Source organism: Saimiri boliviensis, chromosome 11 (genome assembly GCF_048565385.1).
Source record: "Saimiri boliviensis isolate mSaiBol1 chromosome 11, mSaiBol1.pri, whole genome shotgun sequence".
Taxonomy (NCBI): domain Eukaryota; kingdom Metazoa; phylum Chordata; class Mammalia; order Primates; family Cebidae; genus Saimiri; species Saimiri boliviensis.
The window spans coordinates 7,994,395-8,022,071 of NC_133459.1; the positions used below are offsets into that span (position 1 = coordinate 7,994,395).

The following is a 27,677-nucleotide window of genomic DNA, read 5'->3' on the forward strand; positions in this document are numbered from 1 at the left end:
AAGAGGGGGCCGAGAGGGGAATCTTTTTTTTGTTTGTTTGAGATGGAGTCTCGCTTGGTCACCCAGGCTGGAGTGCAGTAGCGCGATCTCAGCTCACTGCAACCTCCGCCCCACAGGTTCAAGTGATTCTCCTGCCTCAGCCTTCTGAGTAGCTAGGATTATAGGCACCTGCCACGGTACTTGGCTGATTTTTGTAGTTTTAGTAGATACAGGATTTCACCATCTTGGCTGGGCTGGTCTTGAACTCCTGACATCGTTATACACCCGCCCCGGCCTCCCAAAGTGCTGAGATTACAGGCTCAAGCCGCTGCGCCCAGCTGGGAAGGGATTCTTCCATTTTCTCCCAGATAAGCACATAGCATCAAGTTTAGAGATACAAAGTCAAAAGCAAGAGAGAATAGTGAACAGACCTCAGGTGGTCGCCTGGAAGAAGCAGGACCAGGCACTACCAGTTCAGTAACTTAAGTTCGAGTTTGTTTTACCTTAATAACCAAATTCAAGATGCCACTTCTAGGGGCTACTCAATGCAGTTTTAACTGCAAAAAATCCAGAACGTGGAAGAAAGTTTAGGAGTTTCTGGCAACAAAACTTCCAAGATGGAGTAGTTTAAAGAAAAATATGACCGGAAGGTGGGGTTGCATGGCCCGTGCAGACCTGCAAGTTACAAAGCAAGGCAGTGGCTCCAATCGATGGGTTTGGAAGGCTGTTCCCTTCCAAGAAGAGGCCCAGGTGTCCCAGCAGTCCCGACCACCTGGAAGCCTGCAGATGCAGTTGCAGCGTGTCACCATGTGCCGTGATAGAATCGCGCACGCAGGGTGAGGGGTTGGCGGCTCAGCCCTGGAGCCTCTCGTGTTCAAGTTCAGCCCCAAGTCTTGGGTGCTGAAACTTGGACCTGTTGACCCTCATTGTGGACCGAGCCCGGGAATCTGTATTCTAACACCCTCTCCCTAACTCTCCAACCCCATGATCTTTATTAGGCAAACCCAGGGGAAGCTGGCTATGCCAACGGGGCGGCTGCCTCTTTCACTAATTTGCCAAGAGAGAAGGGCAGAGCTGTTTTCTCCAGGTCTCAGCCTCACGGTAGGCACTGGAGCAACAGCAACACAGGCCAATGTGAGCCACCTGCCCAGCAACCCCCATCCCACCCCAACACAGCAGCAGGCCGTCAGTTTACCAAACATGTAGGAGAAAAGTAATTTATTTAATTTAAAACAGCAGGACTTCAGCTTCTGCCCAGTCAGGGCTTGCATTACAATTCTGCAGGTGCAAAAACTCACACTTCCGATGCCACGACTACAAGTTTGTAAAAACAGCTTTTCTTGTTGTGGACACGTGAGGGATTCTGTTTACACCCTCGGCCTGGGCCGAATAATCTTTATTAAAAAACAAAACAGAACAAACAAACAAACGAAAACCCTCCAAAAGCACAAAAAGGCAGAAAGCGGCTGGTAAACCTGGTTAAAAGACCAAAGTTCAGAAAGTGCATGGGAGAGGGACGCCGAGCTGAGGACACTTCTGGCTGCAATACCTGTCATGGCTGAGGTTACACTTGGGTGACTCAGGGATGAAGCAGATGAACATTAACCACACTAACAGAGGAGAAAGGAGCCCACGGGGGCTGGGCGAAGCGTCCAGGAGCACGGCTCCTTTTGCTGTGATCATAAGTAACAGCCCCTTGCTGGAGCCCAGGAATTCGAGAGCAGACTGGGCAACATGGCAAAAATCTTGTCTCTACAAAAAAAATCAACATTTAGCCAGGCCTGTGTTCCCAGCTACTCAGGGGGCTGAGGTGGGAGGATCGCTTGAGCCTGGGAGGTTGAGGCTGCAATGAGCCATGATTGTGCCACTACACTCCAGCCTGGGGGTAGCACTCCAGAGAGCAAAACCCTGCCTCAAAAAAAATAAAAAAGAAGTAACAGAAGTAAGAGCCCCTCCTGGACTTGTTTTACTTTTTGAGATGGAGTCTCCCTCTGTCACCCAGGGTGGAGTACAGTGGTGCGATCTTGGCTCATTGCAACTTCTGCCTCCTAGGTTCAAATGATTCCCCTGCCTCAGCTTCCTGAGTAGCTGGGACTACAGGCACATGCCACCAAGTCTGGCCATTTTTTGGGTATTTTTAGTAGAAACAGGATTTCACCATAGTGGGCAGACTGGTCTTGAACTCCTGACATCAGGTGATCTGCCCACCTTGGCCTCCCAAAGTGCTGGGATTACAGGTGTGAGCCACTGCGCCTAGGCCCCTCCTGGACTTTTAGGATGTGACTTCCTTCCCATCCAGCCTTTCTGACCGAGTGCTATCCAGCCAGCTAAACTGACTTGGTAACTGGTTCAGCCCCAAGTCATGGGTGCTTGGGAGAAAGTTTATCTGGATCTAAGCAGGAGGGATCTAAGGAAGGATCTTAAGAAGGAGGATCTTAAGGAGGGGGCTGTGTTCGAGTCAGTGGGCCAGAGGCCTAGGCTGAGGCACTCAGACAAGCCCCTGCCCTACCCACCTGGTCACCACCATTGACAGTGACCATTCGTCTGCGGCAAGAGGTGGGCAGCAGAGGAAACTGCAATGGAGACACCCAATGTGTAACCTTTTGGAGGTTTTTACAAAAGCAGACAGAGTGGCCAGTGGCATCAAAGAAACGGAATGAGCTCGGGCACTCAGAGCAGGTGTTTTCTGAGCCCTCAGCTCCCTCTACAGGCCCTTCCTGACCACGGCCAGCTGATCTGGGAATCACATCTCAGCCTGGCCACACGGTCTTGGGCAGAGCAGGGAGGGCTCCGGAGGCCTCTGCTGAGCAGGGTTGATTCTGACATTAACCCTCTGTGATCCAGTATTGTCTTTTCTCTTTTGTCTGCAAATCATGTTCTCTTTTGCAGTAAGCAAGTCCCTGAATTTTTTTTCCCTTCTAGAAGCTCAAGTGAGGGTCTCTACAGAGACACACACAGAGATTTGCTGTCATGTCTTTAGGGGAATCCAGGATTCACTTACAGAGGGTATTTCTGCCAATCAGCTTTCCCTGGAGCAGCCCAGAGCTCTCTTTCAAGTCTAAGGGGGTGTTCGCGTCTTGCTGATTTCCATTAAGAAATCTGTTTTCTTGGACGGGCACAGGGGCTCATCCCTGCAATCCCAGCACTTTGGGAGGCTGAGGTGGGGTGGATCACCTGAGGTCGGGAGTTCGAGACCAGCCTGGCCAACATGGTGAAAACCAGTCTCTACTAAAAATACAAAAAATTAGCTGGGTGTGGTGGTGGGTGCCTGTAATCCCAGCTGCTTGGGATTGGGAGGCAGAAGAATCGATTGAACCTGGGAAGCAGTGGTTGCAGTGAGTCGAGATCACACCACTGCTCCAGCTTGGGCAACAGAGTGAGACTCCATCTCAAAAATAAATAAATAAAAGAAATCCATTTTGACAGGACACCAAAAATGAGCATTTTGGACTCAGTCTGTTAAAAGATTATTCCTTTCCTGATACAGATTTGGGTTTTGAGAGTAAAACAGGGATTGGCAGCACAGTGTGGCTTTGCTTTTGATCCAGAACCACTTTATGAGGCTCAGAAAATCACGCTTTGTCAAGTTCTGATGGATTCCAAGGGAAAGCACCTATCAGGTAAAGCCCTGCTTCCTCTCGCCAAGTCCCCGGAGGGAGGATTTCCGCTTCCCACTCTTTGCTGATGGCTCCTGTGATTGAACAGAGAAACTGTTTTCTGAAACAAGAGAAAAATGTTTGTGGAAGAGCCACAGAATAAAAATAGAGATACCGGATGCTTACTTTAAATCTTTTTCTTTTAAATGTAAAATAATCACTTCATGATCCATGTTGCCACAAATACCAAAACAGCTGAATCCTTTTTTTTTTTTTTTTTTTTTTGAGACAGGGCCCTGCTGCTGCCCAGGCTGGAATGGCAATGGTGCCATCACAGCTCACTGCAGCCTCAAGCTCCTGGGCTCAAGGGATCGTCCCACCTCAGCCTTCTGAGTACTGGAGACCCCGGGTACACACCACCACACCAGCTCTGGGTGACAGACTGAGGCTCCCTCTCAGGGAAAAAAAAAAAAAAAAGCTGAATCTTAAAACCTTCACCCTTAGGGAGTAATCGTATTTGTTTGTTTGAGAGTTTCGCTCTTGTTGCCCAGGCTGGAGTGCAACGGCGTGGTCTCAGGTCACCGTAACCTTCGCCTCCCAGGTTCAAGCAATTCTCCTGCCTCAGCCTCCCAAGTAGCTGGGACTACAGGTACTCACCACCATACTTGGCTAATTTTTCTATTTTTAGTAGAGACACGGTTTCATCAGATTGGCCAGGCTGGTCTCAAACTCCCAACCTCAGGTGATCCACCCATCTCCGCTTCCAAAAGTGCTGGGATTACAGGTATGAGCCACTGTGCTTGGCCTGAGGAATCATATTTGGATTCCTCATCTCTCCGGCCACTTTACCTACAAAAAACTAAACTAAGAAGTAAATAAGCCAGGCCCCCTCACCCTCTTTGGTCTCTGCAAGAACAGGAGGATTATAAGAAAGGAGCTGGAGAGACAGTGGGATCTTCGGGGGTTTCCCTGAGATGCCTCTTCCTGTCCTTGTTCCATCCCTGGAACTGGAGGGAGGAATCTGTGTCTGAAGTGATTGACAGATGGGGGCAGGTGTGTGGATTCTGGTCTGTGCTTGAAATTCAAACCCAAGCTACAGCAAGGGTTAGCAGTCCACAGAGGGAGGGGCCAGAAGCGGGGGGAACACTGCTGGGCTGTGCTCACCATGTAACCTCAGGGGAACCTTCCACCTGGTGGAGGGCAGCCGGTTCCTCTGGTGAGCAAATTCTCCAAGGACAGCCAGGCTCTCCAAAGCAGCCCAACACCCTGACCAGCCAGGAGTCTGCTCCGTGGGGACACATCTCCAGGGGCCCCCGACAGCTTATATAATCACACGAAAGACAGCTGCACAGGTGTGGGTCCCTCAAACTGTAAACAGTGCTGTGTGGTCCTCAGGACACTGAGGTCCACCGGGTGGAGGCACCGTGGCCGCAATCGTGGACCACTGGTTTCCCTGAATCTCATCATTGCTACCCTTATGCAGATGAACGGCCACTCCAGTGCACCAGGACACTGGCACGTGTGGAACTTGCTGCCCGAGGATCTAGGAGGTAGAAGAAGCTGAGTTGGCGGCTGTGCTTCCAATGGAGCCAAGAGCATCAATAGCGGGTCTTCCAGTGCAGCGACACGCCCTCCTGCCCCTGCCGCAGGGACTCACAGAAGCACCTGTCCCCAGGAAGACAGCACCTATGCACGGAACTAGGCAGGACACAAGCTTAGGTGCTTGGAAGGTCCCCTGGGGTCCCTTGGGATTTCTGAGATTCTCGTGGCGTGGAGGGTGCAGGAGCCTTGGGAGTGCTGGCTGGGCTCTCGGCGGGAGGCTGAGAAGAGCAGCAGCAGCAACAGACAGCGAAGAGCCGGGTTCGGACGGCACGGGTGCAGAGGACGAACATGATGCAGTTGGCACCTCCCTGGAACGTGTTCCCGATACCCTGTTGTGAAGAAAACGGAGCTGTGAGCCTGGGCTGGAGTTGGTCTCAGAAACACACGTGCTGTTCCAACTAAGAGAAACGGCTAGGCTGGGGGCAGTGGCTCATGCCTATAATCCCAGCACTTTGGGAGGCCGACGCGGGTGGATCACTTGAGGTCAGGAGTTGAAGACCAGCCTGGCCAAAATGGTGACACCCTGTCTCTACTGAAAGTACAAAAATTAGTGGGGTGTGGTGGGAGGCACCTATAGTCCCGGCTATGCAGTAGGCTGAAGCAGGAGAATTGCTTGAACCTGGGAGGCGGAAGTTGCAGTGAGCACCACTGCACTTCAACCTGGTTGACAGAGCCAGATTCCGTCTCAAAACAAAAAAAAAGAGAGAGAGAGAGAAATGGCTGAGAAACATGCACACACACACGCACACGCATACACGCATACACACAGGCATACATGCACACACATGGGGTGGCTGGGAAGTGTTGTGTACCCTGGAAACTTCCCCCATACTCCCCACCCCCATGGCTGATCTACGATGACCTTGGCATGGGCCTCCAGCCGGGCGCCAGGTCTTCTGGGCTGGGAAGGACCCAGGATCAGTCAACTCTCCAGGGGCTACTCCTAGGCCACTGATGAGCACCTCACCACCCTGACCCACACTGATCCCTCTGCCTTCCCTCTTCAAGGCCCTGTCTCGGGCAGAGAGAAAGGCACAGCCGGTAGAGCCGACCTCCTTCCCTGCAGCTGTGCCTTGACCAGCACTGGGGTGAGCCACTGTGCTGCGGGAAGGAATCAGGCTGTGCCTCCTCTGGGGGCAGGGATGACAACATGGGCCAGGGAGGGCAGACCTACATGCAGGACGACCAGCACCGGCGTCCGCACCGCGGGGGAGCCACAGAGGGTCAGCACGAACCGCACGGTGCTCCAGACCCGGAGGCAGATGAAGATGAGTGGGATGAGCACCAGCTTCTTATCGGCCACGGAGGAGTGGCGTGGCAGTCGGTGCTCCCCGGAGAGGATGGGCCGGTACTCAGAGAGCGCCGTGTGCTGTGTGGGGACAGCGAGGGCAGACTTGAGCGGATGGGGCCTCTCCCGCCATGTCCACCCAGGCTGCCCAAGTCTTACTAGCTCAGGGGGGTAAGGGAGGTGTGCGGCGGAGCCCGGATCCTTCTCCTGAGCGCTGACTGCCAGGTCCCCTGCCCAGTCCCCATCCCACATGGAGGTCTTAAAGTTGTCTGAAACAGCTCATGTCCAAGAGAGGAGGCAGATCTTGACCCCTAAGGCCAGTGCTCCCTTGCAGGTCTCAACTCTTGGAAACAACAGCTTTCTGGTTGCCCAGGCCAAAGCCTTGGGGCTCTGCTTTGACCCCCTTCTTTGTCCCATCGCCCACATCTGATCCCCAGCAAGTCCCGCGGCCTTGTTTTTTTGTTTAAAATAGATATGGGGTCTCACTATGTTGCCCAGGCTGATCTCAAACTCCTGAACTCAAGCAATCCTCCTGCCTCAGCCTCTCGAAGTGATGGGATTACAGGCATGAGCTGCCACCGTGCCGACCTCTAACTTCAAAACAGATCCAGACTCTGGGTACTTCTGCCACCTCCTGCCACTGCCCCCGTGTCCAGGCCATGCCACCGCTTCTCTGGATGGGCTCCCTCCTCTGCCCCTACCACCCCGTCCTACTCCCCACGGCAGTTCGTCCTCAGCACAGAAGCAGCAGGGATGCTTGAAAGTCCAAGCCTGCTCCCGAGTCCTCCTCCTGGAGCTCTTCGGTGCTCCCCATCCACACGCTCCTTATAGCACAGCGGGGCCAACCGTGCAGCCCCAGATACGCAGCACCCCCGCCCCAGGGCTCTGCACTGGCTGCTCCCTTGCTCTGGAATGCCCATCTCCATCCCTCCCTGGGCTCCCCCTTACCCTCTTCACGTCTTTGCTCAAGCAGCACCTTCCAGATGAGCCCGCCGGCCCTATTTAAACTGCACAGAGGCTGGGTGGCAGGCTCATGCCTGGAAGCCCAGCACTTTGGGAGGCCAAAGCGGGCAAATTGCTTCAAGTCAGGAGTTCAAGACCAGCCCGGCCAACATGGTGAAACCCCATCTGCACTAAAAATACAAAAATTAGCTGGGCATGGTGGCGCATGCCTGTCATCCCAGCTACTTGGGAGGCTGAAGCAGGAGAATCGCTTGAACCTGGGAGATGGAGGTTTTAGTGAGCTGAGATCATGCCACTGCACTCCAGCCTGGGCAATAGCAAAACTCCAGCTCAAAAATAAATAATATTGAATAAATAAATAAGTAAATGATTACACAGGCATTTATAGAGAGTCCCGTCCTCACGTTCCACTCTATTTTAGTCTGTTTCCCATAGCTTGTCTTATCCTCAATCCCAGGACGTCATTCACCCCCGTTCCTCAGGCTTACTGCTCACCATCACCCTCCCCTCCAGAATGCAAGCCCCTCCCAGCACAGGGAGGGCCTGCTGTGTCCCCAGCCCAGCTGCCCCAGGAAGAGAAGGAAAACGTGAGCTTGAGCCAGCCTCGGCTTTTCTCCTCCTGGGGAATGTCTTTCATGACAGGAAGGAGGGGATTCCTTCCAGATCAAAGCCGAATTTATAGATACAGATGAAACAGCTCATAATGAAGATGTGCTTTTTTGGCCACAAGTGGTGACTCATGCCTGAAACTGTAGCATTTTGGGAGGTCAAGGCGGGAGGATTGCTTGAGCCCAGGAACTTGAGAGTAACCTGGGCAACAGAGTGAGACACTGTCTCTACGAAAAATTTAAAAATTAGCTGGGCATTGGCTCATGCCTGTAATCCCAGCACTTTGGGAGGCTGAGGTGGGCAGATCACTTGAGGGCAAGTGTTCAAGACCAGCCTGGGAAACATGGTGAAACCCCATCTCTACTAAAAATACAAAATGAGGCCGAGCATAGTGGCTCATACCTATAATCTCAGCACTTTGGGAGGCCAAGGCAAGTAGATTACTTGAAGCCAGGAATTCAAGACCAGGCTGGCCAAAATGGTGAAACCTGTCTCTACTAAAAACACACAAAAAAATTAGCCAGACGTGGTGGCACACACCTGTGTTTCCAGTTACTTGGGAGGCTGAGGCATGAGAATTGCTTGAACCTGAGAGGCAGAGTTTACAGTGAGCTGAGGTTTGCTACTATACTCCAACCTGGGCAACAAAGCAAAACTCTGCCTTAACAAAAACAAAAACAGAATTAGCCAGATGTGGTGGCACACACCTGCAGTCCCAGCTACTCCGGAGGCCGAGGTGGAAAAACAGTTGAACCCAGAGGTGGAGGTTGCAGTGAGCCAAGATGGCACCACTGCACTCCAGCCTGGGCGAGAGTGAGACCCTGCCTCAAAAACAATAAAACACATTTTTGAGCCATTTGCCTGGGACACTGAAGGCCCAGGTGAGGGGAGGAACCCAGGGTATTGTGCCAGCACCTGGTGTCCTGTGGAGTCACTGGTGCACCTTGTCATCTCTGAGCCCCCAAGCCTCTGCAACGCACCTGTCAGAGCCTGCTTCCTCCTCCTCCTCCTCCCCCTGTGGCTTTTAGCAGCAGCCCCGGGAGCTGGGCATCCCACTCCGCCCCTTGGAAACCAGTAGGGGAGCCACAGGGTGGGGCAGCTGTAGGAACTGACCACCAGCCTGGCTGCTGTCAGCTCCTGTAGGTGCCTGTCCCACCTCACCGATACCTGGCTCTTTTCTAGCTAGAGGTAACTAGCGCATTCTCACCTCCCTGCCCACTGCTATCCCGTTTTTCTGAAACACTTGAGTTGTAAAAGAGGATGCATCGTCACCCATAGGGGTCAGCCTCAGCCCCGCATGCTTCCTGCCCTGTCAAAGGACGGGCAGAGAGACAGACACAAAGGGCATCTGTAGAGAAGAGTCCTGGGCAGGGCTGGGCGGAGCGCCTGGGAGCCTTCATCGGGGTCCCGGAAACTTCCCAGGGAAGAGGAGGTGAGAACGGCATACGTCACCCGGGCAGGAGGCCAGTGATTAATAAAAGGCCAGAATAAGACAAAGAGGATTTGATTTGTTCTTTTTGAGACACGGTGTCAACCAGGCTGGAATGCAGTGAACTCCCAGGCTCAAGTGATCCTCCTGCCTCACTGCCTCTGCCTCTCAAGTAGCCAGGACTATAGGCATGCACCAGTATACCAGCTAATTTTTTTTTTTTGAGATGGAGTCTCACTCTGTGGCCCAGGTTGGAGTGCAGGGGCACAATCTCAGCTCACTGCAACCTCTGCCTCCTGGGTTCAAGTGATTCTCCTGCCTCAGCCTCCTGAGTAGCTGGGATTACAGGCACCCACCACCATACCTGGCTAATTTTCGTATTTTTATTAGAGATGGGGTTTCACCATATTGGTCAGGCTGTTCTCGAACTCCTGACCTCATGATCTGCCTGCCTTGCCCTCCCAAAGTGCTGGGATTACAGGTGTGAGCCACCGTGCCCGGCCTTAATTTTTATTTTTATTTCTTTTTTTTAAGACGCAGCCTTTCTCTGTTACCTAGGCTACAGTGCAGTGGCATGACGACTCACTGCAACCTCCACCAAACTGAAGCGATTCTCCCGCCTCAGCCTCCTGAGTAGCTGGGACTACACATCCGGCTCACTTTTGTATTTGGGGTAGAGATAGGGTTTCACCATGTTGGCCACGCTGGCCTGGAACTCCTGACCTTAATTGATCCACCCACCTCGGCCTCCCAAAGTGCTGGGATTACAGGTGTGAGCACTGTGCCCAGCCAATAAGAGGATTTCAGACCAACTGGGAAGTCCCAAAGCCATCTCCAGCAAGGACTCTAGCTGAGGCAGAAGAGGGTGTAGGGCGGGTGAGAACTGGGTAAATTTCCAAGTAAAAAGAAAAGAGGAAACTTGACACGAGAAGACACAATGGGAGGGCAGGGACCAGGTGTCCAGACGGCCATCCTGACTCAGAAATGGCTGCTGGGTTGACAGGGTGGCCTACAAGAGGGGTACACACCCTCTTACAATTTCAGCCCTGAAAACTCAGAGGGCAAAAAGAAACACAGGGACTGACACCAGCGAGCCTGCAGGATGAGGCTGGAAGTCTGAATTCAGAGCATTTCCTCTGGACTACCCCAGCCACTCCTCACATTGTGTCTTTGCTCATAGTTACTTGCACTTCTGCCTCTCTCTCCAGGAGGATGGGATCCATGTCTGAGTCCTTAAACCCCCAAGCTATACAGCGCTTAGGTGCTAGTAGATGCTCAGTAAAAACATACTGAATGAGGCTGGCCACGGTGGCACACGCCTGTAATCCCAGCACTTTGGGAGGCTGAGGCAGGCGGATCACTTGAGGCCAGGACTTTGAGGCCAGCCTGGCCAACATGGTGAAACCCTGTCTCTACTAAAAATACAAAAATTAGCTGGGCATGGTGGTGCGCACCTATAATCCCAGACACTCGGGAGGCTGAGGCAGGAGCATCATTCGAACCTGGGAGGCAGAGGTTGCAGTGAGCTGAGATCGTGCCACTGCACTCCAACCTGGGCAACAGAGCAAGACCCTGTCTCAAAAAAATAAAATAGGCCGGGCGTGGTAGCTCACACCTGTAACTCCAGCACTTCGGGAGGTGAGGCGGGCGGATCACCCGGGAACAGGAGTTAGAAAGCAGCCTGGCCAACGTGGTGAAACCCCGTCTGTACTAAAAATACAAAAATTGGCTGGGCATGGTGGTGGGCGCCTGTAATCCCAGCTACTTGGGAGGCTGAGGCAGGAGAACTGCTTGAACCCGGGAGGTGGAGGTTGCAGTGAGCCGAGATGGCGCCACTGCACTCCAGCCTGGACGACAAGAGTGAGACGTCCTCTCAGATAAATAAATAAATAAATAACAATGTAAAACAATATCACAAAATAAAAACACACGGAATAAGTGATCGAGTGGATGAACACACGGGTTAATCTGCGGGCGTCTTCTGCAGATGTTCGCCGGTGGCCAGGAGGAAGCGCAAGGAGGAACGGGGCCGAGGTGTCAGAGGAAAACCGCTCTTCCCTAGGCTCTCCGGCCCGCCCAGGCTACTGATTTCTGAATTCCGAAAAAGCCTGCCATTTAGGATATGATAAATCACCAGGAAAAGGTAGGTGAGTTATTTGCGTCATTGATGGTGAAATTTCAGTCCTCCCTTCCCTGGGTAGCCTGGTCTTGGGTCCTTCCTCACTTGCCTTTTAGCTAAATTCAAGTTTAAGCAGCCCCCGCAGGCTGTCCACCAGGGGGCAGGAGAGGGCCGTGGCTGAAGACACAGCAGCCGGTCTGCAGGAGCCCTGTGCCCCGCAGGCCCTTACTCCGCTAAGCCTCCGTTTCCTTATCTACAAAGGGGTAACAGGACCCGACTCCTAATGCGGCAGCAGGAACCGATGCACCATCCGTGTAATACAGCATGTTGCATGATGCCTGGTACATACAGTAAGTGCCTGGTCCCCTCTGGCCCATCACTGGTTCTGTCCCCAGAGAGGCAGCCTGTCCCCTGGGGTGACCAAACTCAACATCAGGCCCTGCACCTGGGCACAGCGGCCATGCAGAGGGCCCTGAGCTCTGCGGGAAGCACCTACCGCTCTGTTGATGTGCTTCCGGACCAGGAGGTACAGCAGCGGCAGCAGGACATATGCCAGCATCTCCCACAGCTTCCCCGTCAGCAGCATCCACAGGAGGTGGTCCTCGGCCGCCAGGTCGATCCAGCACCAGCCCACAGACACATCCGAGGCGTCATAGCCGATCTTCTTCAGGGCAACGGCTGCCACGGTGATGACCAGCGGGACTCCCCAGCTGAGGAAGGAGGAGAGAAAGAGGCACCGGGGTCAGGCCACGGCTCCCGGCAATGTCAGCCCTCGCAAAAATGACAAAGGACGCCCTTCAGAAAGGGGATGATGCTCTCCGGAGCCTGGATGGCACAGTGTCCCTGGAAAATAAGAAGCGGTAGGTGTCGCCCCAAGAGCCTGGCTCTAATTTAGAATTCCGTGGTTCTTCGGGGACTGGCACTAGAATGGTGAGCTCTACAATGAAGCCAGCTCCCACTGTGTGCCCAGCTCCTTCCGCACCAGCCTTGGGCACCAGAGTGTGAACATCTGTCCATGCTCATGCAAATGTGCCACAAACGATCAGTGCCCCTCGGCCAGCCCTTGGGTCTAGGGGTGCACACATCGGGGGTTTAGGGTTGCCTGGGAGGGGAGTTCCAGGGTCCTGCTTAACTTCTACAGCCTCTAGAATGGTGAACGTAGGCTTTGCGCAGCATGTCCCCTCAGCCCTGAGGACTTCTTGTGCAATGGGTAGGGAATGGAACCTGGCAAGAGTCAAAGGGGACCTTTGAAAGCATAAAGCTCAGGTAGCGGCCCCTCCGAGGGCAATGTTGGGCTGTTCTTCCTTTTTTGGAGATGGAGTCTCACTTTGCCACCCAGGCTGGAGTGCAATGGTGCAATCTCAGCTCACTGCAACCTCCACCTCCTGGGTTCAAGTGATTGTCCTGCCTCAGCCTCCCAAGGTGCTGGGATTACAGGCCTGAGCCGCCGTGCCTGGCCTAATTTTTGTATTTTTAGTAGAGACAGGGTTTCATCGTGTTGGCCAGGCTGGTCTTGAACTCCTGACCTCAAGTGATCCACCCACCTCAGCCTCCCAAAGTGCTGGGATTACAGGCATGAGCCACCACACCCAGCCCGGGCTGTTTTCTAGAGCACTCTCCCAGCCACACAGCCAGGAGTAGGCCCCTTCCCTGTGGTCCTGGAACCAGTCTGTTCCTTCCACAGCAGTGGGGCACACAAAAGCTACGGTGGCTCCTGAGAGAGGCCGGCAGTGGGGAGGTAAGAGCTTGGATTTTGGTGTGTGGACTGGATCGGAGTCCCAGCTCTGCCCCTGCAAGTTATTTAGCTTCAACACGCCAGGTTCTCTGCAAAGCATGGATGACGACAGTGACCGCAGGGTGTCATTGTAGGGTCGTTATGAGAATAAACAAATACATGTGTGTACCGGGTGTAAGGCCAGGCAGGCGTGTGAGTGTTCGCTGCTGTCAGGACTGTTGAGTCACGTCCTGCTGTCCCAGGGTTCAGGCCTGTGGTGCAGACACCGGGGCTGCGTGGGGCCCATGTGGCTTCTGTCCCCAGGAAGAAGACACAAGTATCCCTGTCCTAGATCCGTTGCCTGGAGGGCAAAGCCTTAGGTAAATGGGAATGATACCATCGGAGCCATAGGAAACTGGTTCGGAAATTGATGATCTGTTGCCAGCTCTGTGTCAGGGGTACTGGCCCTTTCCGAAGGGAAGTCAGAGACCAACTATGAGACCAAAGTTCAACGTGAATCTGAGGCCAGGAGAACAGTGCTTCAAGGGGTTCTCCCAAATGTTGCAGGGCTGGCAGAGGAGGCCGGGCAGGGGAAAGTCAGCTCCCCAGGACCGGGAAGGCCTCATGCAGGATGCTTCCAGAACAGAGGGCCCTGGCCGACCATGACCTCTGCAGCGTTCTCCAGTCCCCACTGGCCTCTTTAGGGAGGGGCAGGAGTGCTGACGGCAGAGTCACGTCACTCTCAGTGGCCTCAGTGGCAGGAGGCGGTGTGTCCTGTTTGAAGTCACAAAGACACAAAAAGACCACAAAAGCCCGGGGGAGGTGGCTCACACCTGTAATTCCAGCACTTTGGGAGGCCAAGGCGGGCAGATCACTTGAGGTCAGGAGCTCGAGACCAGCCTGGCCAACATGGTGAAACTCCATCTCTACTGAAAATACAAAAATTAGCCAGGTGTGGTGGTGCATGCCTGTAATCGCAGCTACTCAGCAACCTGAGGCAAGAGAATTGCTTGAACCTCGGAGGCAGCGGTTGCATGAGCCAAGATCACGCCATTGCACTCCAGCCTGGGTGACAGAGCAAGACCCTGTCTCAAGAAAACCCACAAAAGGTAAGAAAGGGTTGTTTTAAAACTCATGATGTGCTGGGTGAGGCGGCTCATGCCTGAATCTCAGCATTTTGGGAAGCCGAGATGGGTGGATCACCTGAGGTCAGAAGTTTGAGACCAGCCTGGCCAACACGGTGAAATTCCATCTCTACTAAAAATACAAAAATTAGCTGGGCATGGTGGCGTGTCCCTGTAATCGCAGCTACTCAGGAGGCTGAGGTAGGACAATCCCTTGAAGTTGGGAGACAGAGGTTGCAGTGAGCCCAGATTGTGCCAGTGCACTCCAGCCTGAGTGACAGAGTGAGACCTGTCTCAAAAAAAAAAAAAAAAAGTGGGCTTGATCAACAGGGAGAGGTTGTTTGAACACACAGAAGGAGCAGCTGTGTGAGGGCCAGAAGCTGCCAGGCAGATATTTAAGTGAGAGGAAGTAAGAGGTAGAATCAGGGAGCCGGTGGGAGTGGAAGGGGTCTGATGATCCTGCAAAGCAGGCTGGGCCAGATTCACTCACTTACAGGCATGGACAGAGGTGTGCTGGGAACGTTTCACAACTGGCTCTCCAGAAAACGCAGATGTCTGCACGTGTGCGTGTACGCATGCATACACACGCACATACAAATGTATAAATTTCACCTGCAGGATGTGAAGTGCACAAGTTATCAATAATAAAGTACACAATAATAATACACCCTCTTTACCGTCCATTCCGTGCTGCCAATTGATTCTCACAGAATGCTTTTGTTGATTTCAGCCAAACCCTGGCTTGTGGCAACCTGTGGATGCAATCAGCAAATGACAGCCTCTCCATGGCATGAAGTTAATTGATGCTTTCATTTCCCTTAACAAGATGGAAATGAAATAAGGAAGAAATAGAAAACAAGACATATGTTGGTTGCTCGTGTCACAAGTTGCTGGTGATATGAGCAACTTCCTTGCTGAATCAGGTACGAGGTTTTCCCCCCAACACTGGGAGGCTGTTTCCTCAATTTTTTCCTGCTCTGTGACACTGTCTCTTCTCCTTACCTCTTCTCTACATACTGGGTTTTCTGGCTGCGCCAACACAGCTGCCATCACTGCTGAAGCTCAGAGATAAGTAACGCTTAAGTTTAATCTATACCTTTAGCGTCTTCTCCATTACTTTCTTAAGTCGACATCAGGGGTCCAGCAAACTATGGCTCTCAGATCAAATCTGGCTCACAGTTTCTTATAGATAAAGTTTTATTGCAACACAGCCACACCCAGTCATTTACAGATTGTCTACCGCTGCTTTCAGGCAGAGTTGAGGAGTTACATACAACTGAGACCGCGTGGCCCACAAAACTGAAAACACTTACTTTACAGGAAAACTTTGCTGACCTCGGCTCTACACAATCAATGAAGCAATAAATCAAGCCCGGATTTGTCATCTTTGCCAACTTCCATCTACAAATACTTCCACCATGGCCATTCCAGCCACCAACACATGTAGCTGGGAACAGATGCCCAGTAGCACACCATTATATCGTATTTCCACCACACAGATGTGATAGATGCAACAACCTCAAGTGTGCAAAACAGCTACGACACAATGAGCTTTGAGTATTTATGGGTTTGTTTTTTAAGTTTTAAAATTTTATTATTTTAGAGACAAGCTCTTGCTCTGTTGCCTGGACTGGAGTGCAGTGGTACAGTCATGGCTCACTGCAGCCTCCAACTCTTGGACTCAAACAATCCTCTCACCTCAACCTCCAGAGTAGGGGTGCTACAGACACATGCTACCATGTCCAGCTTATTTTTTACTCTTTGTAGAGGCAAGATCTTGCTTTACTGCCCAGGCTGGTCTTGGAACTCCTGGCTTCAAGTGATCTTCTCACTCTGGCCTCTCAAAGTGCTGGGATTATAGACATGAGCCGCCATGCCAGGTCTGTTTTTTTTAAAGATGGGATCTCACTATGAGTTCTCAAGTAATCCTCCTGTCTCAGTCTCCCAAGGAGCCGGGACTACAGGCACGCACCCCATGCCCAGCTCTGTTTTTAATATAATTTAGTTTTTAATGATGGTCATATCTAACAATCAGCTCACAGAATTCCCTAAAATATAACAATCGGGTCTTTCAATCTGGCTCCAGGACACCACCGGACATAGGATAACAACAATAGGAGCAGATGGTGCCCCCAGGTTCCTGACTACAGGGTGAGGAGAAAGCTGGTGTGTCTGGAACTCTCAAAAGGATAAACAGAGCAGTTCTCCAGCCAGGGGGCCACCCTGAGCTGCAGGTAGTCTAAATCTGATAGGTGCTCCACAGACACATGTGTGGCGTAATTCCTGCTTTCTAGAAATGCATATTACCGTTCTGACCTGTGGCCAGGTGCAATGGCTCATGCCTGTAAACCAACACTTTGGGAGGCCAAGGTGGGCAGATCACCTGAGGTCAGAAGTTTGAGACAAGCTGGCCAACACGGCGAAACCCCGTCTCTACTAAAACTACAAAAAAAATTAGCCAGGTATGGTGGCATGTGCTTGTAATCTCAGCTACTCAGGAGGCTGAAGCAGGAAAATTGCTTGAACCCAGGAGGTGGAGGTTGCAATAAGCTGAGATCGTGCCACCGCACTCCAACCTAGGTGAGAGAGCGAGACTCAGTCTCAAAAAAAAAAAACAAAAAACAAAAAACAAAACCCACAGTTCTGACATGTAACACCTAACATTTTTTCCCACTTCAAAAGGGAAGCCACCACCCAAAAAAAATAAAGCCAGAACAAGTAACACAAGCCTTAATAACTGCACACATGAAAAAGACCAAGGGATTTAGTTGATTACAACCTAGAAATTCATGTGGTTGGAGGGGTTGTCCTGATGCTCAGATGTGGGTGGCACAGAACCGCCAATGGATGGTGCCATCTGCCTGTGAGTGGATGCCTGCAGCCCACATTCTAAACCTGAGACTGCCAGCTGGCACCAATGCCAGGTCACCTCGGGAGCATGTGAAGAGATCATGGGCCCTGAGCTATCCTCAAATGGTTAAAAAGTCTTGAAGAGAACCTGGTGGTGAAGTGATTAGATGCTGGAAGAATGGGCAAGGCCCTGCTCAATCCTGAACCCGGGGGCTGAACGGGCAGCTTCCACCGAGAGGTGAGTGACCATGTTCAGGGGATGCCATGACAGGTGCTGGGTGGGGGTGAAGGTGGGGACACAGGTTAGAGCAGGTGGCTGATAAGGCCCCTCTTCTCTAAATCTGTGACTGAGGCTGGGAGGAGGCCCAGCTGGGCCTGCCTGGATGGAGGAAGCCCATGACAGGTACTCTGAGTGGAGCTCCGATTTGGTGGGGGCACCACAAGCTTCTCCCAGAGATGCCTGGGCCCCAGTTCCAACTTATATTTGCCTAGAAATCAAAGCCAGACTCCAATCAGCTTCCTCCCCACTTGGAGGCTGTTAAGAGCTCAACTGTGTCCCCCACAGATTTCATCTATTGAAGTTCTAATCCCCAGAACCTCAGAATGTGAGTGCATTTGCGACACAGGGTCTTTGCAAGGTGAATAAGTTAAAATGGGGTCATTAGAATGGAATCTAACCCAATACAGCTGCTGTCTTTATCGAAAAGGAAAGGCCAGGCATGGTGGCTCACGCATGTAATCCCAGCATTCTCTGAGGCCAAAGGACCACTTGAGCCCAGGAGTATGAGACAAGCCTGGGCAGCAAAGTATGCCACCACCCCGTCTCTACAAAAAAATACAGAAATTAGTTGGGCATGGTGGCACACCTGAAGTCCCAGCTACTCAGGAGGCTGAGGTGGATCACTTGAATCCAGGAGGTTGAGGCTGCAGTGAGCTGTGACTGTGCCACTGCACTCTATCCTGGGCAAGAGTGAGTCTTTTTTTTTTTTTTTTTTGAGATGGAGTCTCACTCTGTTGCCCAGGCTGGAGTGCAACGGCGTGATCTCAGCTCATTGCAACCTCCGCCTCCCAGGTTCAAGTGATTCTCCTGCCCCAGCCTCCCACGGAGCTGCGACTACAGGCATGTGCCACCACACCCAGCTAATTTTTGTATTTTTAGTAGAGATGGGGTTTCACCGTGTTGGCCAGACTGGTCTCAAACTCCTGACCTCAGGTGACCTGCCTGCCTCAGCCTCCCAAAGTGCTGGGATTACAGGCATGAGCCACCATGTCCAGCCAAGACCCTGTCTTAAAACAAAAAAACAACAGCAACAAAAAGAAGCAGCAATGGGCACACAGACCTTTACAGAGGAAAAGACCAAGACACGGGGAGGAGATGGTCATATACATGCCAGGGAGAGAGGCCTCAGGAGGAGCCAAACCTGTCCTCACCTTGACCTTGGACTTCAGCCTCCAAAACTGTGAGAGAATAAATTTCTGTTGTCTAAGCCCCCAGGCTGTGGTAGTTTGTTAGGGCAGCCTGAGTAAACAAGACAGGCTTTCTACAGCCTATGCGGGAGAGACACATCCCGGCAGGGAATACTACCCCAGCTCCTAGGGCCCCCAGTCTCAGAGGTGAGGGGTGACTTGGAAACTCCCACCCCCACAATGCCCAGATTAGCAGAGCTGGGCCAGGACCCTCCTCCAGCTCATGGAAGGAGAAACTGACAAAAAGGCATTCATACGTGCCAGGAGCTTAGCGCTTTTTGGAACTTGACACCTTCTGTTTATAAATCTCCTCCAGAGAAAGGAACTGGAAGTACCGCACAGGATTAGCCAAGCATTGAGTAAACCCTGTATGAGCCCTGAATTCCCCGGCTTTGGTCAGACGACCACAGGCAGGGGACTTGTCCCCAGGACAGCAATGCTCTGGGCTGCCCTGCCCTTCAGAGCGGGTCCTTGGGAGTTCCCAGCCCTGCCCAACTGGAGATCTTCTGCTGTGTGGCTCCTGGAACCTGTCCCCTCAGAGTCACGGTGGGGGGCACCTGCAGACACACCTCCACTTCACAGACAAATGGAGAGTTACACCAAAAAGCGGCCCGCTGGTTTCAAAGACCCTTAGAATGCCGTCCCCACTGCCAGGAAGGGGTCAGAGGTTTGGCTGAGGGGCTCAAGGCAGGGTCTGCTCAGTCACCTGCTCCCACCCTGGGATTCTTGTATGTACCTCTTCCCACCCCAAACCGCAGCCTTCCTACAGATCTCTGGGGGTTGGCACCTGCCGGGAGGAAAACAAGCGGGTCTTCTCCCCCTTTTCTGAACCAAACACAATGCCTGGTGTAGGCACCATGAGGCCTCGGGATGTCAACATAACTCAGAAAATGCTTTGAGAACCAAACTCTTATACAACAATGCGCCAATTTACAAACCTCAGGATGGAGCAGGGCTGGGGGAGTGAGGCCTGGTGAGAGGCTGCCTGGAGGTTTTTTTCCCCGGAACAACGGACACTCATTGTCCAGCTCCAGGGGCAGAGGGCCAGGACCTGGGAGAAGTTCAAGGAGTCAGCTCCTGGGCAGGCCACCACGAGGTCACTCTGCAGCTTTGACCGCAGAAGGGGAGAGGAATGTCTAAAGGAACTCCCAGATGCACACTCACGCCCTGGTGTCACTCCGACTACAGCCCTTAGCTCAGGGATGGGCAGCTCGGCTGAAGGTCAAGGGGCAGCCTTGGCTCTCACACCTCCCGCCAAGCTGCTGGTGCTCAGCCCCCCGCTGCAGGCTTCCTGCTGTCCCGCCACCTTCCCCGGTCACCTTGGAAAAGTTTTATGGGGAAATAAACAAAACCAGTTCAATGCTTGTTATTTTGGGGAATAGTGGCCAACGTGGGGTACTATTCATGAGGCCACTGCCTCCATCCCTCATTTAGATGCCACTTGCCTGAGGAGACAGGGCAGCTCTGCCACTGGCTCATCCCTGCCACCCTTCGGTGAGCTCATTTCAAATCAGAGAACTCAGGCCAGGCATGGCGGCTCATGCCTGTAATCCCAGCGCTTTGTGAGGCTGAGGCAGGCAGATCACATGAGGTCAGGAGTTCGAGACCAGCCTGAACAACATGGTAAAATCCTGTCTCTACTGAAGATACAAAAATTAGCCAGGCATCGGTAATTACAGGAGGTGCACTCCTGTCATCCCAGCTCCTTGGGAGGCTGAGGCAGGAGAATCATTCGACCCTAGGAAGTAGAGACGGTAGTGAGTGGAGATCACACCACTGCACTCCATCCTAGGCAACAGAGCAAGACTCTGTCTCAAAAAAACAAATAAGCAGGGTGTGGTGGCTCATACCTGTAATCTCAGCACTTTGGGAGGCCGAGGTGGGCAAATCATTTGAGGTCAGGAGTTCGAGACCCGCCTAACCAACATGGTGGAACCTTGTCTCTACTAAAAATACAAAACAATTAGCCAGGCGTGGTGACGTGCACCTGTAATCCCAGCTATTGGGAGGCTGAGGCGGGAGAAGGGCTTGAACGTGGGAAGTGGAGGTTGTAGTGAGCCGAGATCCCACCACTGCACTCCAGCCTGGGTGACAGAGAGGACGCTGTCTCAAAACAAACAAACTAAAAACAAATTTTTTGTTTTTCGAACTTCTAGCTCCAGGCCCAGGTTTCTCCTTTTTGCTACGCTGGGACTTCCCGTGCCCCCGAGAACGGGGTTTTTATGATAGACCTGGGGTGTTACAGACTCTTGCTTCCTCTGTCACCCCAAGCAAACTCCAGAGGGTGGGTGAGCATGTGGGTGAGGAGCACAGGGGCTGGACCCTGCCGGGGTCATACCCACACGTGGCCCCAGCTCAGCAGAGCCAGAAGAAACTCAGATGTCTGAGGCGAACTGGCTCAGTCAGGACCCTTCCTTCTGACCCCCAAATGAGCTGCCCCTACCCTTTAGCTGCCCCTCATGCTCACAGGCCACACAGCTGACGTCTGGCCCCACGGGGGTCCTGGTGGAGGCGGTGATCACTTCGCCCCTGCTGACCCTGGTCTGGCATCTCAGGAGCCCATGCAGGGAGGAAAGGTAGGTCCCCTTCTGCGGGAGGTGGGGAAATGACCTCCTTCCCCAGCAACTCTGGCCTCCCTCAGGTGGGTGTGGTAAACACACAACCACTCATGCATACCACATGAAAGTCAAAGACAGGACGTCTGTGGCAGCCGCCTCACCAGCTAAGACACAGTCAAAAGGGTCTCCTTAAACACAGGGACTTCCCCCTGAACGCTGAGTATCTCACACAACCTTACAAAAGCAACCGCCACCAAAAATTCAGAATGCTGTCAGAATCAATGGACGCTAAACCCTTGGGTGAAAGCTTGAGATGTGATAGGCTGTTACACAGCATCAACATCTCTCAGCAAGACATTTATTTACTACAAAAGGAACTTTGCAGTGCGGGAAATTGGCAGACATCACCTTAGCCCAGTGATCAGAGTTAACATCACCAGTAAGGGAATACATCCAAGTCGCCAGGCACCCCGCAGAAAGCAACGAGAGAAACATGTTTCTGGGACATCCTGCCAAAAATGCAGAACCTGAAACCTCTCATGAGGAAGCACCAGACAAACCTGAATTGAGAGGCATTCTATAAAATAACGGGCCTGTATTATTCAAAAACCTCAGCATCGTGAAACACCAAGAAAGGTGGAAGAACCGTTTCAGATGGAAGGAGAATAAAGATACATGGAAACTAAGTCAACATATAAGCCACAATTTTCTTTTACTATCAGGGACACTGTCAGTCCAGGGACAAAAATCTCAATAAAGGCCAAGCGCGGTGGCTCACGCTTCTAATCCCAGCACTTTGGGAGGCCAAGGTAGGTGAATCACTTGAGGTCAGGAGTTTGAGACCAGCCTAGGAAACACAGTGTAACCCAATCGCTACTAAAAACACAAAATTAGCCAGGCATGGTGTTGCATGCCTGTAGTCCCAGCGACTTGGGAGGCTGAGGCAGGAGATTACTTGAACATGGGAGGTGGAGGTTGCAGTGAGCTAAGATCGCACTACTGCACTCTGGCCTGGGAGTGTAAGACTGAAACTCCATCTCAAGAAAAAAAAAAAAAAAAAAAAAAAACTCAATAAAGTCCACCAATCAGGGGACAGTATTGTTCAATGTTAATTTCCTGCTTGGGTAGGTGCATGTAGTTCGGTAAGAGATTGTGCCTGTCTTCTGGAAATACAAACTGAAGGATTGAGTATGTCACTTACTCTTACTTTATCTTTAAATTTTCTCTCTCTCTCTCTCTTTTTTTTTTTTTTTTTTTTTTTTTTTAGTAGAGGCAGGGTCTCAGTATGCTGGCCAGGCTGGTCTCCTGGCCTCAAGTGATCCTCCCACCTTGGGCTCCCAAAGTACTGGGATTAAACCACTGTTCCCAGGTCCTGCCACTTACTCTTAAATTGTTCCAGAAAAAATAATTGGAGAGAATAAAACCGATACGGTAAAATGTTAACATTTAGGAAATCTGGAAAGCTAAAAATTACTTTTTTATTTTTTTGAGATAGGGTCTTGTTCTGTCGCCCAGGCTGGAGTACAGTGGCGTGATCCCAGCTCACTGCAACCTCCACTGCCTGGGCTCAAGCCATCCTCTCATCTCAGCCTCCTGACTAGTTGGGCCTATGGCCGCACACCACCACACTTGGCTAATTTTTAAAATCTTTTGCAGAGATAAGATTTTGCCATGTTGCCCAGGCTGTTTTCAAACTCCTGAGCTCAAGAAATCACCTGCCTCGGCCTCCCAAAGTGCTGGCACTAGTGGCGTGAGCCACTGTGCCTGGCCTAAAAATAAATTATTGTTGAAATTATATCTCAGTTTTTAAAAATTGTCACAGCCAAATGACAATATAGACTCACAAAATGAGTCCTGGATTGGGTCAGAAGTAGATTCTAACCCTGAGCCTCTCTGTTACTTGCTATGTAGCCCTGCACGATCACATCTGCTACGAGGCTAATCACCCTACCCTTCCATTCTGTTGGGTTACTTTTTCTTTTCTTCTTCTTTTTTTTTAAGATAGGGTCTCACTCTTTCACCCCGGCTGGAGTGCAGTGGTGTGATCTCGGCTCACTGCAGCCTCAACCTCCTGGGCTCAAGCGATCCTCCTGCCTCAGCCTCCTAAAGTGCTGGGATTACAGGTGTGAGCCACCATGCCCTGCCCTGCTGAGTTATTGGTGATCAATGAGCTAATGAATGGAACAGCACTCTACAAACATCAGGGGCCAGACACAGCTCATGCTGAAATATGATTTCCCTGAGGATGAGGTCTAAACTGTCACCCTCTCTCTGCAAAGAGGGCCACGGTAGGTACAATGATGGGGTCCCAGGTGGCCACACAGGGGCTTTCCTGGGAACTTGTGTGTGTGCAGGATTCTCTTTAACCTCCTGTCTTTACGCGGCTGTAATCAGTTTTAGAGATGGTTTCTGTCACTTCACATTGTACCATATCATTTAAAAAAATGACTTACAGAGTTCAAAACCGTGTCTAAAAGCTGCAGACCATTTCAGAAGGGGAGGGTAGTCTCTTAACTTCCTGTTCCCCCACTGTTGGACATTGAGGGTGTTTCCAAATTCTCACCATGATAAGTGCCTCACAAACACCTTTGTACACACAGCTTTGTACGTATTTTAGATTATCTCCTTGGACTAGTTTCTGGTAAATAGGATTACTGGATCAAAGAGTATGAACCAAATACTTTCTACAAAGATTATTTCAATTCACACCAACAATAATACTGTAGAAAAATGCCAGTGAAACTGGCATTTATCATGTTTGTATCCTGTCTTACTTTTCTTTCTTTCTTTTTTTTTTTTTGATATGGAGCCTCGCTCTATCACCCAGACTGGAGTGCAGTGGTGTGATCTTGGCTCACTGCAACCTCCGCCTCCTGGTTTCAAGTGACTCTCCTGCCTCAGCTTCTCAAGTAGCTGGGACTACAGGCACCCACCACCACGCCAAGCTAATTTTTTGTCTTTTTAGTAGGGACTGGGTTTCTCCATGTTGGCCAGGCTGGTCTTGGACTCCTGACCTCAAGTGATCTGCCCACCTTGGCCTCCCAAAGTGCTAAGATTTACACATATGAGCCACCATGCCCAGCCCTGCCTTACTATTTTCTTCCTTCTAATTAAATGAGGAAATGGTACCTTATTGTTATAACTTGTATTGCTTTGAGTATAATAGTATATAATATGTATTCATCAATTGCTGTTCCTATTTTGCTTGAGTATGTCCTTTGTCCGTTTTTCAGAATATCTGTAGGTTAAAAAAAAATCAATTCCCAAACATACTTTAGAATAGGGATATCGACCTTTTGTGTTGTCCCATTTTTAAATACTTTCCAAAACTGAAAGCTGTGTAGAGGACTGAATTCCAGTAGTATGAAATGGTCAAGGGCCAGGCACAGTGTAATCCTATAATCCTCATACCTGTAATCCCAGAACTTTGGGTGGCCGGGGCAAGTGGATCACCTGAGGTCGGGAGTTCAGGACCAGCCTGACCAATATGGAGAAACCCTGTCTCTACTAAAAATACAAAATTAGCTGGGTGTGGTAGCAAATGCCTGTAATCCCAGCTACTCAGGAGGTTGAGGCATGAGAATCACTTGAACCCGGGAGGTGGAGGTTTCAGTGAGCCGAGATTGCACCATTGCACTCCAGCCTGGGCAACAAGAGCAAAACTCCATCTCAAAAAAAAAAGAAAAGAAATGGTTAAAAAGTTGATAATCACGTAGTCTATGCCTGAAGGTGATATTCATCACATCAACAGATCCTGCAACAATAAACTAATATTCCAAAGAAATGCATTGGAGAGTCCTTAGCAAGGTCATTGGCAATACAGTCTGGGAAGATCTAGGTCAACAGATGAACCTGTTAGACAGGTTTAACCAATTCCCTTAGGCTAGTGAAGTCTAAGTGCTGAGAGAACGCCGGAGAATAAATTGTCAGACTCCCTCTCTAGCTTGGATAGAGATAATTTTATTTTCTTTTAAGATGTAGGCAGGTCACACTCAACAGACATGATGAGTAAGTTGCTTGTTTTTTCTTTCTTTTGAGACAGGGTCTTGCTCTGTCACCCAGGCTGGATGTAGTGGTGCAGTCATAGCTCACTGCAGCTTCAACCTCCCAGGCTCAAGCGATCTTCCCACCTCATCCTCACAAGTAGCTGGAACTATGGACATGCGCCACCATGCCCAGCTAATTTTTAAATTTTTAGTAGAGATAAAGTCTGGCTATATTGGCTAGGCGGGTCTCAAACTCCTGGGCTCCAGCAATCCTCCTGCTGGTCTCCCAAAGTGTTGGGATTACAGGTGCAAGCCACCACACTGGGCCTACTTCCTATCAAAGAAGCTCTTCCTAAACAACGCAAAGAACTCCCTCAAGGGTCCCTGATGAAAACTGACCAGAAAAACCCTCAAATCAGGTTTGTTGGGCAATCCTTTTCCACAGAAGCTGGACAAGGTTCTGTTACCATTTTAAAAATATATTGTATTTAGTACTTTTAAAGACAAGGAGGGAAACAGAACAGGTTCTTGCAAAGAAAGGTACAGCCTTGACTCCTTTCAAATATCCACGATCTCCCATGTACATGCTGCCCACACCCAGCCAGCCATCACGGGACCCAGACAGGGTCAGATGGGATGCTGCTGGGAAGGAAAGGCAGGACCCTATTCCGTGGGGGCCTGCAGCATCTGAGCCACGGTTTGGATGATGTGCTGCAAAGACTTTTTACTTGCCCAGCTGCCAAGCAGGTCGCTTGGTTTCTCAAGGATCAGCCGGCCTCAGTGCAGAGCTGAAGGTCGGGTGGCTGTCGCTGCCCTGGAGCCTCGCCGTGTGACACCCAGGTGACCTGTCTCTGCCAAAATGCTGACTGTGCTCGCAGTCCTTGGAAAGCACTGAAGTTTTTAATAGAAAGGACCTATAATTAGGGCAGTATCTGATGCTCTGATCTGGGAGAGGGAGAAAAGGAAAATGGCAGCCCTAGGATTCCTGCCCACAGTTCAGCACGGGACGCTATGAGATTTTCAAAACCTGACATTCCCCAGGGAAGGGCCCACCCTCTTCAGCGAGGCTTACTTGAAAAATGCTTGAACCGCAGGGTAAGATCTTGGTTTTTTCCCCACTCTCAGAGAGACTCCAGGCAGACTCCCAGACTCCCAGACCAGCCCTCTGCCCCTGACCTCAATCTCAGAACAGCTGAACTCTGGAAACTCAAGATCACCTAGAACAGAAATATAAGAGGCTGGGGCCTGGGGCTAGAGACGACCAAAGACAGAATAAAAAGGATAGTCCTTTGTAAATTGAACAGCAGAGATACTGCAGCTTGGGAGTGGAGGAATGCACCAAGCCCACTGTGGCTTGGGGTGGGGTGGTGGCGTGGGACTGGGAGTTGCCGCCTCTCCAGTGCGGGACAGTTACCTAACTCGTCATGCAGCCTATTTCCCCATGGGCAGCAGAGATGGCAAGGGCACAGTGAAGCAGGTCACAAGGGGCCCAGCGTGTCCTCCCCAGCCCAGTCCAAGAAACCAGCACCCGGCTCTGGGGATGAACTCTGCCCCTACTACCCCAAGGGGCTGCGCCCTGGGGCAGGCACAGAGGGGCGCCCTCGGGAGCGAAGGTCCCGCCAGGTCACCTCTTGGGCAAGTCTGGCCTCCTCCCGCTGACCCAGGGCTGCCCCGGGGGCGCCAGCAGGCACTGCTCGCTGCGGATAGGGGGGTTCAACAGAGAGGCAGCCTCTGCAGGGACAGGACCCGGTGGGGTCGGCCTAGGTCGGTGGGGAGGAGGCTCCGGGAAAAGCAGCGCCACCGCCACCCACCTGACGACGTGGAAGACCCAGAGCAGGCGGTCGGTGCGGGGCCCGCGCGCGGCGCGGACGATGCTGAGGTACAGGTAGAGCGCGATGGCCACTGTCCAGAAGAAGGAGCTGGTGTTGGCGAAGGTGGACAGCGCGCCCTGAAGCACGCAGTCCCACGACGGGCCCGCGAAGTCCTGCAGCACCCCATAGAAGTAGGAGGCGGCCGAGAGCAGGTCGGCCAGCGACAGGAAGAGCAGCAGGCGCCGTGCCCGGCTGCGCAGGTCGGGCCACAGGGCGTGCGTGGCCACCAGCAGGCCCGAGCCGAACGCGGAGAGCGCGCACGACAGCAGTACCACCGCGCGCTCCGACGGCACCAGCACGGTGGGCGGCGCAGGCGGCGGCATGGTGCGAGGGGCTGGGACCGGAGCGCCGCAGGACAGAGGCCGGGCCGCGCGTGCGGCCACCACCGCCGCCGTCTGGGCAGCTAGGCGCCCGAGGCTCGCGTCCAGGCGCCAGCCCCGCCCGGCCCCGCCCTGCCCCGCCCGCGTCCCCCGCTCCCCGCCCATCTGGGTCTCGGGCCCTGAGCCCCGCCCATGCGCCGCG

At 52.0% G+C, this 27,677-nt stretch overlaps 1 protein-coding gene across 2 annotated transcripts; it reads right to left on the bottom strand.

Moving 5' to 3' along the window:
- Positions 1–1,182: 1,182 nt before the first annotated feature.
- On the bottom strand, positions 1,183–27,541 carry GPR157 (G protein-coupled receptor 157). Of its 2 annotated transcripts, XM_003928045.4 has the most exons (4): positions 27,096–27,541; positions 12,082–12,295; positions 6,352–6,546; positions 1,183–5,506 (listed from the first exon to the last, which is right to left on the bottom strand). In XM_003928045.4, exons 1-4 carry the CDS (start codon positions 27,476–27,478, stop codon positions 5,291–5,293), a joined length of 1,008 nt encoding a protein of 335 aa, XP_003928094.3. In that variant the 5' UTR covers positions 27,479–27,541; the 3' UTR covers positions 1,183–5,290. The 2 variants fall into 2 exon arrangements, with proteins under 2 accessions (XP_003928094.3, XP_039330494.2); XM_039474560.2 differs by lacking the exon at positions 6,352–6,546.
- Between the last annotated feature and the right edge of the window lie 136 nt (positions 27,542–27,677).

Coding starts and splice junctions, on each gene's coding strand:
- GPR157 (XM_003928045.4), bottom strand. CDS start 27,478: ATGCCGCCGCCTGCGCCGCCCACCGTGCTGGTGCCGTCGGAGCGCGCG. Junction 6,547..12,081: donor GGAAGCACATCAACAGAGCG/GTAGGTGCTTCC, acceptor GTCCCCACACAG/CACACGGCGCTCTCTGAGTA. Junction 5,507..6,351: donor CGGTGCTGGTCGTCCTGCAT/GTAGGTCTGCCC, acceptor TCTTCACAACAG/GGTATCGGGAACACGTTCCA.